This window comes from Brienomyrus brachyistius, chromosome 23 (genome assembly GCF_023856365.1).
Source record: "Brienomyrus brachyistius isolate T26 chromosome 23, BBRACH_0.4, whole genome shotgun sequence".
Lineage (NCBI taxonomy): Eukaryota > Metazoa > Chordata > Actinopteri > Osteoglossiformes > Mormyridae > Brienomyrus > Brienomyrus brachyistius.
In genome coordinates, this window is record NC_064555.1 from 7,169,855 (window position 1) to 7,185,463 (window position 15,609).

The 15,609-nt window shown below is 46.9% G+C and overlaps 1 protein-coding gene across 1 annotated transcript in view; it reads left to right on the plus strand.

The window, feature by feature from the left end:
- The window catches only part of trps1 (trichorhinophalangeal syndrome I), a 65,427-nt gene extending 52,083 nt beyond the window's left edge, over positions 1–13,344 (plus strand). Inside the window, exons 5-6 of the mRNA XM_048993486.1 lie at positions 4,182–4,304; positions 9,229–13,344. Of these exons, the coding sequence (XP_048849443.1) occupies positions 4,182–4,304; positions 9,229–10,377 (1,272 nt within the window). The 3' untranslated portion in view covers positions 10,378–13,344. The remainder of the gene's footprint in view (positions 1–4,181; positions 4,305–9,228) is intronic.
- Positions 13,345–15,609: the final 2,265 nt, after the last annotated feature.

Here is a 15,609-nt window from a genome sequence, read left to right on the forward strand (position 1 = left end):
AGGACCATGTCCATAGTAATTATAGGCAGTACTTGACCTGTTGCCCAATTTTGCAAAAAGACTAGTTTCTCTCTCTTTCTTCGGGCTTTGGGAATGTAGTGGCTCGACCAATCAGAGGACTTGTGGTCGATGACTTGAGGATTAGCAGTTACACTAATATTTAATGTAGTATCGTTGGATAAGTGCTTAAACGTGCACCCCGCACCTTGTTTAATGAGTCACATCATGTGTGTTTGGGTTGGGGGCCATGCGGGTAGGGGAACGACGCATGCCTCTCACCTGGGAACCACACATCTAATTAAAGCCTTTATGAGAACATGGGAAACTCACTTGTTAAATAAACAGATGTAATTAGATCTCAGTTTTAATTACCTCAGTGTTTTTTTTTTTTTTTCACGCCGGCGTGGAATTAATAGAAGCCCCTGTGTATCCAGGCACAGGCAGCGATAATCAATCACAGATAAACCGAGCAGAGTCTACCGCAAGTCTGAGGAGAGGTCTGGTTCCCAAGAAGGACTGAGCTCATGGGTGCAGTGGGAGGGAGGCCGCGATACAGTGACGAGCTGAACGAGGTCGGGGGAGAATGGGGCCTGTTTATGATGTAGCTTGTCGGCAGCATTGGCGGTACATCACCTCGGAGCTGGGCTGCACGTGGCAGGAGAGGGAGATCGGACTTGCGCTCAGGGAAAACAGACAATCAGAGCTTTCTTTTCTCTCATTCCTTTGGCGGGCAGCCTCCTTCCCACGTCCCCCCCTCCCAACATACACACACACACACTTTTTGGGACTGAAAAAACAGAACCTGGTGAGGCAAGGTATGCGTTCGTTTTTACAGATGGCAAAGCGGACTGGTCGATAATTGAAAAGGAAGTTTGGGAACGTGAGCTGTTTGACAGGGGGAGGCTATTTTTGTGCCTTCCTGTGTAATTGACACTTGAACTGACTGGAGTGGGGGGGGGGGTGTCCCCATCTCCACATCCCCCTCTGCTCAAAACCCACTTAAATGCAGCGTGTACGTCTACAAGTGGCGCACATGCTTATAAAGTCTGTTAATGGCGTGCTTGTTCTGCGGGTCCCCACGCATTTAGGCTAACGGAAATATGTGTTTTCCTTAATTGGATTAGCGTCGCGTCATAAAGGATGTCCAACTCTGTGTTTATTTTTTCCCCTCCCCCCCTTTTTTTTTTAATTTTTCTGTTTGTTTTTTTTTATTTATTATTCCCTGATGCTGTACCCTTAATACATGTGCCCAATTCTAGTCTTTCGTAATTGGGCCTTTAAATCTTTTGAAAATATTTGCACTGCTACTAGTTGTTATATTGCCTCGTATCTATCATATGTTCTTGCGAGTGATTTCGGGTTGTTTTCACTTCTGGTTTCGGTGGGGCTGGGGGCATGATAAAAATAATAATAAACTATGATAATGTGTAAGGTGGATGATTCTCTGATTTTTTTTTTTTTTTCCAAATTAAATTTCGTTCTCTTTAATTTTAGTTTAGTCATTATTCACTAGACATTGTTGGCACTTTAAAAAAAAAAATTGACTTGGCCATTTTTGCTGGCTAATTAAGCTTAAAATTTAATTGCATTCAGGCTGGTGATATTCGGCCTGCATTCGTTTAGCTCGTTTCGGTAGCTGCCTCCTTGCTAGCTAGCTCTGCATTCAGCCCCTCTAACCCACATTTATGTTGCTAGCTGATCTTAGGAGGCATTTTTTAATCTGACTCTGCCAAGGTTGGCTGCCTTCAATATGGCACCCGCCATATATGCAGTCAGTTTATTTATTTCGTTTTTATTTAGCTAGATCTGCTGAGTTGAGTCGGATTTAAACGATCCAAATTTGAGCCTTATGGACTGTTAATTTAGTAATGTGACCTGTCCTCGTCCCTTCAGATACTTGTATGGCTAACGTCTCTATTGCTTAGTTAATGATCAATGGGGAGAGAATCGCATGCAAATTGTGCTCGTTAGCACTGAATTTCATGCTCGGCAGTTTGAGCCCACCCCACCCTGCACGTGCATTTCATTCATTTTATTTTTTCCAGGACAGATAATCACTCCGTACTCTTTTGAAGGTATGCACAACCTTTACAATGCATTTTGCAGAAACCGTAAACATATTTCCTGAAACTCAACTACTTTGAGAGCCATATTTGCAGGCCTACAGTTTGGTTTCCGCTCCCGTTTTTAACAGTGGGACAGAGGCGAATTTTATTTTTCAGTGCCTCCAAGCTGATTTCAAGTAATGGTGGTTTAATGGGGCAAATAGAAGCATTAATTCTGCTCCCCCTGTAAGCTGTTTGTGCATTCTGCGTGAGAACGGGCGGCAGTGCAGCTCACTGCACTCAGACGCACTAACAGTCGGCTTTGGGGTCAGAGCTGCAGAGTGTCATCGTCATGTTAAAAAAAAATAAAAAAATTCCAAACTGTGCTGGAACATTTATTAAATATTATTTATTGTATTTATTCCATTGTAACCCTAGAAGAGCAGGGGAAATAATTAATCTCTCTGCTTTGGTTCCTGTGACTGAAAGGTGAAGTTCGAGACTGGACGGTTCTGAAATTAAACTCATCGGAACCGCCGTAGGCTACTCCAGGGTCAGCTTTCACGTCATTATAGACACTTCTTGACTCTAATGGGAGTATTTTAATGAGGAAATGTAAGGCTCTGTTCCCTTTGGATGCTCTTTAGCGCGTGGATGTGTAAATGTTCTTGTTTGCTTAGTTTGCTTTAAGTTGAACGGCATAGATATTTCAGGTTGACTTGTTACAGGACCCATGGAGGGGGGGGCACAACATGTTTTCCTTTGGAAGACAGATAATTGCGTATATAAACCAACAAACCTGCAGGGAGGTTGTTCCTGCATCAGAATAAGGCTTCCCCGTGAGGCAGGTCTGATGTCGTCCAGCGGGAGGGCAGGGCCGTCGACCACATGGGGCAAGATCACGCCCGCGGTGGAAAAGGGCAATCTCCGGGCTGCCTTTGCACTTGCTGATAGCTCACTAAAAACATTTCTCCAATCCCATTAAATTATTGCCGTCATTTGGAGTTTTTATGGCCGCCCAGGCTACCGTCTTGCCTTCCTCCTCGTCCGTCTCCTTTTCCTTGTATCGATGATTAATGGCTGATGTCGAACGTTAGAGTGAGCAGGCATCAGCAAATGCAAGATCATAATTAGTTTAGCTGACGAGGGGCCTCCGATAGTACTCGCATCTGGATGGAAAAATTACCCTATAGGGAGCTGGCTTTCCCCCAGAACTTTATACTGATACATTGTGAAACACCCGATGAATCAAAAGCCCTTCCTCTGCCAAGAAAGCGTTCTGGCCTTGAAGCCAAAATTATGTCTGCAGAAGGCTTTCCATTCTAAATGTATCAGAGCACAATTATAAGCATTGTATTCTTCTGGCATGGGGAACCTTCTCCTACACCAACGTCTGAAGTTAAATAAATCATGCAAATTCTATAACGGTGAGCGTTTTTACAGCTCGTAATCTAGGTGGCCCCTGCGTCCCTCGGTGGCCCCTGCAGGTCGGTCGCTTTGATTTTTTTCTTTTTTTTTTTGTCCGTCTGCTGCCGATAACGATGCTTCGCGGACGAAAACGAGGGCCGCTTTTGTTCCGTTTTGTTTTCATTTGAACCAGAGGCTGAAGCTTTGTTTTGACAGGATTGTGGTTGGGGATGGAGTGCATTTACACTAAATAGCGCCTTTTTCGAGTGGCTCCTTTGGAAACGGTCTCTGGTGCCGGGACTGTGGTCTTTGATAGAGGTGTTCGGTGCTGATTTTACCACTGAAGAAACTGCAGGATCCCCGGCCTGCCGGGCCGAACCGGACTATTAACTTTGGAAAAGTGAAGTCGGTGTCGTCTCAAGCTCAGTGGTTGTCTTACAAGGCTCATTAATCACTTTTAAGGTTAATTATAATGAAAATCAGCTGGGTTCTATAAATCTGCCTTGAACCCGACCCTCTTACTGGATGGCAGGACTCACACCACTCAGTCTGACAGCTTCAAACATCGAACCCCACGGTCATGTTTTTATTTTACTTTATTTATTTTTTTCCCCTGTGGTCCTGGACCAGAACACGTGGCTCATCGTCAAATCTTTGTTCCCTCCCTCCCTCCCCCCAACCCTCTCAACCCACCCCCCCCCCCCACCCCCCTTTCTTCTTTGGTTTCAGAGACGTCGAGGCTCTGGTGTGTTCTGTGCCAACTGCCTGACCACAAAGACTTCGCTCTGGCGGAAGAATGCCAACGGTGGATATGTGTGCAACGCGTGTGGCCTGTATCAGAAACTGCACTCGGTAGGAGGGGGGGGGGCGGGGGCGGGCGCGGGCGGGGTGAAAAACGACTGCCTTATGGCTCCTTTTCTTTCTTTTCCGTTCCTCTTCCCTTTTAGGGGCTGATATTTTGTGTGCTGTGCAGGTATTTTAGCATCTCAAAAAAAAAAAAGACAATCCTCAGGCAGTGCCCTAGCGACCAGTGACCCCCCCTGCACAGAGCCCCGAACGAGCCCCCGTGAAGCACCTTCCAAAATCCCCGGCTAGTTCTCAGTCCTGCTTGCAATAGATGGTAGCCTCTAGGAGGGGGACTGAGAGAGAACTAAACTAAACATTGGGGACCATTCAACACAAAAATGTGTATGTTACCCAGTGCACTGGGACTGAGGCAACTGGAATCCTTGCTCTAAACAGGTTTAATTTAGGAAGTCAGCTGCAATTTTTCTGATTTATATTTGAATTTGAAGATTCGGATAGAACTTTGGCCTGCTCATTTCCACAGCATGCGGCCTCTTATGGGCGTGAACTCACTGTTGCAGGCTGTTGGGAGGTTTTTAGCTGGTGGACGCCGTCTCGTGTTTTGGCTGACGTCGCATGAGGCTTAGAAAATACACACGTAAGGCCGGACAAATTCACTGTGTTCGGAGAGCGAAGCCATGGGAAAACAAAGGGCCCGTTGTGGTCTTATCAATTCAGTGCTAAATTCGGTTTTTGTTATTCATTAGTCTGTGTTTGATCACATTTTCTTCGGGTGGTTGAGTCAGCCGGGTTTGTTTTCGCACAGCGAGTGGCTCGCGGCCCGCCGGGGTGGGGGGGGGGGGTTTGGGGGACGGCCGTGGCTCCAGTTCGCTGCCTGGGTGGCAGAGACCCGACACAGGAGCTTCCCTGACGCGGTGTGGTCGGCGGGCAGGCGGCCGGGCGAGGAGAGGAGAGCCCCGGACAGCTTGGCCACAAGAACCCTTTTCAGGATTCAAACCACCTGGTTCCTTCTCGACAGCTTACAGCAGAGGCACGGCACAGGGGGCGGAGCCAAGGATCCATTCAGGACTCGCCGGCTCAGAAAGAACGGGCCGTTGAGTGCCGCCCGACCCAAATGCCTGGGTGGACATGCCGGAACCCAGCGAAACCTCGCAGTAAAACTCGTGTATTTATCACACGTCTTCTCATCAGAATGGAACGGCAGAAATGAGGCTGCACTCAGCTTTTTTTTTCTTTTTCCTCCGAGTGAATATTTTGAGAATCTGTGAGTCACGCACATGCGTCTCCCGTAAATACCGTTTAAATTAGCTGAATATCAAAACCATTCTGACGACTGGCACAGTCAGATGTTTATTTTGGATATTTCATGCCAGATTAGGCGGGCGATCCATCATTTGCTCGAACCCCCTGCCCACTCCCTGCTTTTTTCCGTTTCTTTTTCACGTTTGTTTCCATGTGACGCTCCGCAATAAGCCATCAGCTTGGATACACGATATGCTTCACAGGCAATTAATATTTTGGGGCAGGAGAAAGACACCAAGTCTGTTAAGGCCCAGAGACTCTTTCCATATTGCGCTTTTTTCCCCCATCATTGTGTTTCCCATCCATTTCTGTTTTTGGCAATATTCAGACGCATGACGGTATTTTCCTAATTCAGTCCTCCACCCAGAGTAGGTGCTGTTGCATTCTGGGGGTTTAGCAGTCTGAGTGACATCACTTCCTCTCTGGGTCTCTCAGACAATGGTGTGCACTCTTGTGTAATTTTCACCTACACTCCAGAGCACTTCATCCGTTTATTCCTTGGCAGTGAAGACAAGGTAGTATTTTTATACTTTTGAGTAAATTTTTATACGCCGCACAGAAATAATTCCTTAATGGCACCTCGTAAAAACAATGGCGTAGGGAGCCCCGTAGCTTTAGCCTTCTATCTTCATGCCAGAACACACTGCAACAATAAACGTCTATCAGATTTTATCTTCTAGAAGCACTGCTTGACATCCACGTGGGAAGTAGGGTGAATGTGTTAAAATGCTACAACCCCCTCCTGGTAAATGCTCCCTCATCTGGGAGGTACTTGCACTTGCACTCAGGCATGTTAAACGTAAAGGTTAAAGCTTAGCATCTTAAACACAGGGAGCTAGAAAGGATTCCCCCTCTGGTGTCAGTCGGCAGGTCTCAGTGGTTACAGCATTGCTTGTGTACACTGGCAGTGGAACTGGAACTGTAAGGACAGGGACCTCATTAATAAAACGGTAGCATCACCATTATCTTCCCTGTCAAATCCCCAGCAGGTCACTTTAAATGTTTCCGTGTCCAGTTCCTCCAGTTAAATATAGGCCTCAAGATGCTACGCAAAGCCTTTTTAAAAAGGCACATGGCAGCTTCCCGTGCCAGCTCTCGTACACGTTTTGGCTTCTCCTTCTCGAGGTTTTCCGAAGCGCAGTCCCCGCAAGCCGCTAACCGTGTGGCGCTTACCGTGCCATGGACTCGCATCGCATTTGCTCAGCTGACTTGTTGGATGTTGATTATCATGCCAATTATGAGAGAACCGAGGCTTTGAAACCAGGCATCAGTGGAATTGCCATGTGTTGTCAGTCTGTCTGATTTAAGCCAATGGGATTGGAGAGAATTAACTAATGTCCATTTCTGAGCTTTTGTCTCCCCAAACGGGATAAACAGTGACCCGTAGTTATTGGATGTGACACAATGTTGCTCTCCTGAGCTTTTAAGCCTCCTGCCTGCTGGAGCGTCCTGAATCAACACACACCTGGGCATCCTCCTTTGAGTATCCCAGAATGCAGTGCTACCCTCTAACACATTTAAACCATTCCTCCCTGTCCAGCATGCACACGGCGCAGTATCTTGACCAGGGCACCTCCCCTTTCAGTCATTAATGTTTAAAATATTTAAGTCCCCCCCCCCAGTAGTGGTGCTGTTCCTTCTAGCAGGGGGGGTAACACTCTGACAGTGTGGGGTGATGTTAGGACATAATGTTTATGTATGGTGCTCAGAACCTTCAATGTCCGCTAATCATGCTAATGCAGCAAAGTGCTATTAGCAGACCCTATCCTTCAGGGCAGGAAAATACCTTCCTTGTTATGTCTGAAACACTGATTAGCATAATTATTTTAATTAAAAGACTTAGATGATTGGGTAACGTAATACGGAATCCATCCTGGGCGAGAGCCATCTACTGTGCGAGTACAAAATGCTGCATGGCGTGCATTTCAATGTCAAATGTTGCGTAATTGCGTAACGTGAAATCCCGTTAATTGGGAAAATAAAAGTGCTTGCACCACATGCCGTCTCTTCGGGTTTGAGGGGGCGGGGCGTGCGCACGTCCGACAGTCGGTAACGGGGGACCGCGTTTCTCGGAGCAGAGCGGTTTTTCTGCGCACACGAAGATGCGAAATAGTTCGCATACATTCTCGCGTGGTTCTGTTACCCTACAGGCCACAGAGAGCTGTATGAAATGGTCACTGTATGCCCTTACCTGCATCTGCATCATTACCCCTACTGACAGACTTGTCAGTGTGTATTTACTCTCTGGGATTGTGTGGTTATTCGCCTTATTGCTCTTCTGTTGGGTGACTGTTTATTATCGAGACATTTGTATGAATTGGTGCCACTGAATTGCACATAGTGTGCGGAGTCCCTGCTTTGTGCCTTATGCTGATGTTCCCGGCTAACTGAGACCATGGATAGATGGATGGATGGCACCAGATTTTGGGAGTCTCCCTCTAGTGACCTCTCCTTCTCAAGCAATGCTGGAAGTTCGAGGTGTATGGTGCTCTGTGGACAGGGTGGTGGTTCCTGCCGTCCACGGAACACTTTTCTAAAAACAAATAAATAAATAAGCTGTCCTGGTCCCTCAGCAGTTGCCTCACACCCCATGTTTATCCGACAAAGTGCCCTAATCCCGCGACGCTCGGCTGGCCTGTTTTATGCCCTGAGCCTCAGCAGATCCACATGAAGCCGGCCGGGTTTTTTGCTGCCTTCCTCCTGTGACGCTGATGGCGATGAACAAAAGTGCTTCAGGCAGATTGAGGAAGAGCTTGTATTACTGTAATCCCTCAGTAGTATTGAAAAGGCTTTTTCCCTTCACGCGGTACAAAGCCCCTCCCCCCCCCCCCACCAATCCTATCATTGTCAGCTATGTATTTTTTCCCCTTATTTTTAAAATGATTGGTTTCCTTTCCTTGAGAATGTCAGGGGATCCGGCTTTGGCAGCCGAGAATTGGTCTCTTTTGGATTGTTTTCTGAGGAAGCCTCGGCACTCTGAGGGACTTAGGGACACCGCATCCTTTGCTAGCTGTCCTTCTGCTCTCTCTCTTCTTTAAGATGAAAAAAGTAGCACGCAGACCCAGCTGTCGCCTTCCTCTGCTTCTCGGCGACCTTGAGAGGGTTAGGTGAACATCCAGCAATAGAAAGTTAGCGATAACGGCAATGAGAAGTGCTTGGTCCCTGGTGAATGGTGCCTGTGACCTGAGGGTACCCTCCATAGCTCAGTACATTCCCCTCCTCCCTCTCATATCCTGCCACAGTACAGCATGTGAGAATTGTAGGTGTTTGTTATGGGTCTGTGTTCCTGCCCCCAAGCTGGGAATCCAAAACAGGGAGGACCCACTGACCATTGTCTCCTGTCATGCATGCTTGGGCCAATGAGAGGCTGGTCTGAATGAAAAGAGCCCCGCCCCCATCTCCTCTCAGCCCCGCCACTGCACTGCACTGCACACCACTGTCTCTCCAATTTGTTCATTTAGATTCTTCTAGATAAAGTGGCACTGTTTTTACAGAATCAACAACTCTGTGTTTGAATAATGATGATGACAAATGAAACCTGGGAGGCAATGTTTTATTCATAACCTCAGGAATTAGGTGAAGTATTTACGTTTTGATTAATCAGGTAAGCTTGTTTTTTTTTCTTTAATTTTAAATGCCGCCTCTCCCTCTCTCTGTCCCCCGCCAGACTCCCAGGCCCCTGAACATCATCAAACAGAACAACGGGGAGCAGATTATCCGCCGGCGCACACGCAAGCGTCTGAACCCTGACTCCATGCCCGCCGAGCCAGTGAGCTCCAAGCAGCAAAGGGTCGGGGCCGAGGAGCAGGTCAATGGCAGCCCCCTGGAGCGGAGACCCGACGAGTCCGGCACAGATACCCCCACCGCCTCCCGGGGTGAGCACCAGCCTGCTCTGGCCAAAGCTGACGTCTACAGCTCGTTGGGAACCAAGGGCCACCCCAGTCCGCGCTCCACCCACGCGTTCCTGGTCAGCCAGACCCTGGAGATCCACAAGCGCATGCCGCCTTTGCACAAGAGCCCCCAGGATAGCGGACCGGAAGGGAACGGCATTGGGCCAGGGATTCCGGTAGCCTCCGAGGGCAAGAGCAGCTCGGAGCGGGGCAGTCCCATTGAGAAGTACATGAGGCCGGCGAAGCAGGCCAGCTACTCACCTCCAGGCAGCCCCATCGAGAAGTACCAATACCCTTTCTTCAGCCTGCCCTTCCTCCATAGTGACCTGCAGAGTGAAGCTGACTGGCTTCGCTTCTGGACTAAGTATAAGATGTCGGTGCCAGGGAACCCCCATTACCTGAGCCACGTGCCCAACCTGGCAAACCCCTGCCAAAGCTTTGTGCCTTACCCTCCCTTCAGCGTGGCCCCGCACTTCCCTGCACCGGGCCCGGAGAACGACATTCCCTTGGACCTGGCCGTCAGACATTCCAAACCAGCCCCCGCCAACGGGGCCTCTGGCAGCGGGAGGCGAGGGCTCCCACAGGCGCCGACGGCACCGGCGAAGGGAGGAGGGGATGACGAGGACGAGGAGGTAGACGAGGCTTCCTCCGCGGAGCCCGCGGCCAAGCCTGGCGGCCCGCCACCCGAGAAGGTGGAGCGGGGCACTCAGGACGAGCAATCGAGCAAGTGCGCCCACTGCAGCGTCGTCTTCCTGGATGAGGTCATGTACGCCCTCCACATGAGCTGCCATGGCGACGCCGGCCCATTCCAGTGCAGCATCTGCCTGCACGCCTGCGCGGACAAGTACGACTTCACCACGCACATACAGCGGGGGCTGCACCGGCCGACGGGGGAGGTCCGGCCCGCTGCCAGTCCCAAGGAGTGAACTGAGCATGCCCAGCAAAAGCAGCCTTCTGGACGAAACAGGGCTGTGGGATCAATAGCCGATGAACAAATTAACGAACGGGGAGCAGGGAAAAGGGGCGGGGCAGGGGGGGGATTGCTAACAGTGCCGCAGTGACTCAAACATAGTAGGGAACTAATGAAATCTTAACATTTATGGCGTATGGTGTTCGATGTACAGCTATTGAAATGGTACAAATGACATCCTTTTCTTTTGACAAGGCAGTTCAGCAAATAAGGTACTTCTGCAGTTTTTTTCTTGTTTGTTTTCATTTCCGGTAAGATGGGGTTTGCTTTTTCTGCGAGCTGTCTCGCCGAGCGCCTGGGAGTTAAAGGGCAGGCACGTCCGCTCGTACCTGACTCCGTGGGCGGGGGTTGCCGGCCACGACCTGTCTGCCGCTCCTGCGTCCTCACGGCTCGCTCTCGATCGCTGCGTCTTTACGGTGACGATACGCTTGCGAAAGAAAAAAAAAAAAAGTAAAAATAAATTTTAAAAAAATACAACACCCTCAGGGAATGCATTCAGCAGAGTGAGAAGCAGTTGCTAGCTCAGTTGTTTATTGGTCTACGGTTGACATTGAACCAAGCTTTTTGTGTGCAAATGTACGTCCATCTGTTTGTTTGCTGTGTTCCCACCATAGAAACGAACGTCGTTACACGAGTCATTCTAGACATTAAGCTACTGCCTTAGTTGCTGGTAAACAAACCTTAGGTCACTAAAGATGTTTGAAAAGAAAGTCTTATTTTTTTCTAACTTGTTAAAAAAAAAATCATGTCAGTGCCTGATACATTGTATAAAATATTTTCTACCTGGTATGTTGATATGCAACATTGAGTACACATCTGATGAACAGGGGTCCAGTGTTCTGGCTCTGAGTAACTGTTTACATTTGCAAATGTAGCAAACAAGGTAATGAAGCGAACTTCTATTTTTGAAATTTTAAACTTTTTTTTTTTATCCCTCTTCTCCCTGAGAAAGGAGAAATGCTACTTAGAAGCATTTGTTTTATCTTTTAATAGTTCTCGTAAGAAGAAAAGAAGGATAAAGATTGAAATAGAAACATGGCGCCAAGGAAATGAAACGCACTATCCATTCCATTCAAAGCCCGTCTTTATTCCTGAATACTTAGGTTTGCGCTTAATCGTATATCAGTGTGCATCGCATTTTCCTTTTTTTCTTTCCATCAAACTTTTTAGAATGATCTCAAGGAATGCAGATTAATTAAGCTCAATCGCTTCATTTCTTACCCCTCTCACTTAATTCTGCGTTGAGGTTTGGTTTCTTTCCCCAGGATGGTGTTTTTTTTTTTTTTTCTTTTCACGTTTAATTTCATTTTAATCTGCATTAAACACAGCAAAGTACAAACTCGACAGAAAAAAACTGTAGGAAAAACCATATGTTCGTTTCTGAGAATCAGTAAGTCTTTGAGTCCGACACGTACATTGCAAAGCTCTCTGTGGACAGTCAGAAACTGTCAGGAGAGGATAGAGGTGCCTTTGAATTTGCGAGTCTGAAGGCCGGACAGCCGACATAAAACAATTCACCAAAGCTTCATCCAAATTCACACGCTTTATGGAGCGATGAACATGGAATTCCATCTTTAACTAGCGGGTCCCACCATGTTGTTGCTGGTGATGCTGCACCATGACCTGATTAAGAAGCTCTCCACTACAGAGGATTGTATGGAAAACGCACATTATTGTCTGCTGGAGCCTTTAGAGTCCACAGGCAGCATTGTTTGGGGTCACCTGCCCTGTTTGTCCTTATGATCAAAAATGGGCCACACTTGAGGTGCCATTTATCATTCAAAACCTACCAACTCCCCAAGTGCCCCACCCCCCAGGAAAAGTCTCTGCACGGCACTAGCCATAGTGCTAATCTATGTACACAGTGAACGCACGTTTCAATAAAGGCTATGGCAGTGCCCATGCGCAATGGCTATTCTATCTCCCCCAGCATGGGGGCAGTAAAGCAGCCCACCACCCTGCTGGGGTACGGCAAGCATCGTAACTAGATCACTCCTGCCTTCAGCCAGGATTTGAGTTTAATAACCGATATTCACGTCTTCCCGCTGCGTTGTAGGTTTCCTTCCAGTTCACTACAGTTAGGGCACTCTCAGCGTGTACTTACATTTTATTTCTCATCCTTGGCTCCGTGCTGCGGGGGGGGGGGGGGGGGGGGGGGGGGAGATCTTTGCATACACATGCACACTTGTTTATACGGGCGTGAGCAGTGGCGGATGGAGAGCTCCAGGAATCAAGTTTGCTGGATTGGATTTAACTGAGAAATCAGACTCGTTGAAAAGCCTTACGATGCTGCTTCACTGCAAATGTCTCCTCCTGTAAAGATAAATAAACTTCATTTCATGGGAGCATTTATAGGAAATTAAGTAACAAGGTTTTTTTTTTTTTAACTATGTTTTAATTTAAAGTATGTTAATGCTTGCACTTCAGTTATCCATTTGTATTGCCAAGGAAGAAAGTTTAAAATGTGTAATTAGCATGCTGCGTACAGGTACTGCGTCTTAATCTGCGGAAGTGATCATGTGTATTTTAACAGACTTACTGCAAGGCTTGAGATACGGGAAACACAGTAGAGATTCGTATGAAGAACTCAGACGATACGCCAGTGCATGTCCACGAGCAAGTCGACGTTTTAACCATGATTTTAGTGTTTTTTTTTGTTTGTTTGTTTGTTTTTTATTTTTTTTGTTTGTCTTTACACTTTACCGCATTTACGTTGCATAGATGATGGTTTAGGTTCTTAATTTGTTTTTCTGCTGCCACCTTAAATGGTTTTATTGTGTTGTATGTTCTACATGCAAAAAAAAAAAAAGACGAATATCAGCAAAGATAGCAAAGACGCCTGTTACATCTAAACTTGAATAATAATAATAATAATAATGATATTAAAAAATAATCATAATAAAACCTTTTTGACAACTTTCAAGTTATTTTTGCTTCTTTTTTTTTAGTAGCTGGGGGTGGTAGTTTGGGGGTAAAATGAGTGTCCCGGCTGCGGCTTGCTCTCGTCGTGTGAGCGGATTTAAACTCCTTGCGGTATCATTTCTAACTCTTACAGGTGTCTCCATCTATGACATACCAAGCAGGTCCTGATCGAATTCCCACCGCCGACAAGCAGCACGGACGTGTCTGAACGTGATGGATAATGGTCCGAGGCTCCGGCAATGTCGGCTGTATCGATTGCGCTTTGTTTAGTTTAGACAGACAAGCGAATCATCCTAGCCTGATGAACCGCGCCTGGGGTTTGGGTCCACATGAGATTATTTGAGAAGAACGGTCGAACGATCCTCTGAAATCAAGTGCCGGGTGTCTTAATTCACTGCGTGGTCTGTCCATTGACTGTTTGCCCTCAGTGTTTTTGTGTGGGCTGGAAACAAGCGGTCCGATGCGTGACATACATCATGAGCACGAGCCTAACCCTCAGCCACGAGGAGTCATTAACCTGTTGCTCCCACATCTTTAACCAGGGGCTGTTTTATTTGTGTATACTATCTGTCCTGTGAGTTAGTGCAAAAATAAAACTGTCTGAATTACACTTCTTTTCCCACGGCTTGTGTATAAAACCCAAACGGCCCGAGATTTGGCTCTGTTTGTTCAACACGGTAGGTTTTTAACTTGCCAGTGCTGAGACAGTTGAGTGTAATTGACTCCTCTAATATCCTATTGCCCAGTTATCTGAAAAAACCAACCGACTTGTATGGTTGCTTTGTTCTCAGATTAAGTCCTGCCAATTATTTTAATCTCCAGACATTCTTCTCAGATCAAAGCCGGATCCTCGTCCCGTGAAGCACTTGAAGGGATCCTATGGAGTGCTTGGGCGCCCCCCCAGTTACGGAGGCGGTGGCTGAGAGATGGGATCGAGCTGGTACGATTCTTGAGGTTGCGTGGGCGTGTTTGCAGAGGGGAACGGGTGAGGTCAAGTTAAATGGGGAGGCCTGTGGCCTTCTTTCCAGAGAGGTGTGTGTGTGTGTGTGTGTGTGTGTGTGTGTGTGTGTGTTGGACACTAATTCCTCTAGACTGCGGTCAGCCTGACGAGAGACATCAGACTCTGCCAAAAAAGCTGCTTTAATCAAAGGCTGCATTAAGGCAATGATATGTTGAGTTATCTGGGGGCAGAGAGAGCAGCCGCATCGATATGTGACTGTAATATTTAATGCGACTGTGACCGTGTTTCCCAAACGCACCAGGTTCGTGCGCATCTGGGGACAAGGAGAACGAGAGGAAAGCCCACGGCAGGAACACGGGAACCCCACAAAACAGACATAGCATAGCCAGCCGCCGTAGTTACGTTTGTTTTATCATTAGAATATGAATTTGCCTTTTCTGCTGGAATGATCATTGTATTTTGATGCAGTTTTTACCGATAAAATTCAAGAAAATCTGGTTTGCATAAGCCTTGGTTAAAATCTCTCCAGTGTGTGAGGTTTTCAGCGTGGCCCCTTTTCAGTAAATAAATAAGGCTAAATTCAATATGATTTTCTTGTAATCAATTTCTCTAACATCCTGGGTCCCGAAGCCTGGTTTTTCCCACTGGCTGGGTATGCGTTCGCCTGTCACTGTCACCGAGCATTTTAAGTGCCGTTACAGGGAGTATCGAAAGGCCAAAGCAGTCATTTGTGGTGCTTGTTTTCGAAGTAAATCCCCTTTCACTCTGACACTCAGATTCACAACCCACAAAGCTTTGTCTGCTCAAGTGTTATAGCGAATATTTCATCCCTTGGACTCAAGGTTTCTTTCAGAAGCACTACTTTTACAATAAGCCACTTTCTTTTCAGAACCATGACTTTTGTAAGCCTAGTAACAAGATATTAAAGTTTGAATTAATTTATTTATATTCACCTAATTAAAATTTAAATTGAAATTGTGTTAACTTGTGCAACACCACACACACACACACACACACACACATACACTTCCGCATTTGTTTAGCATAATTTGTGGCCACATGCCGAATTTTGGTTTACTTCATGCAGAAAATGAAACATACTGGTTGTTCTCTCTCACTAGTGGACTTAAATCTCATAGTCTGATCGGAAGAGCGCTGCTCTTTGGGAGCACAAAGGGATAATTAAAGCGGCACTTCTGGCAGCAGTTGTGATATGACATGATCGATCTCTCCACTAGATGGAGTCACAAGCTGAACTAAGGATGGTATTCCATTCTTGGGTTGTGCACAGACTTGCAATTTGTC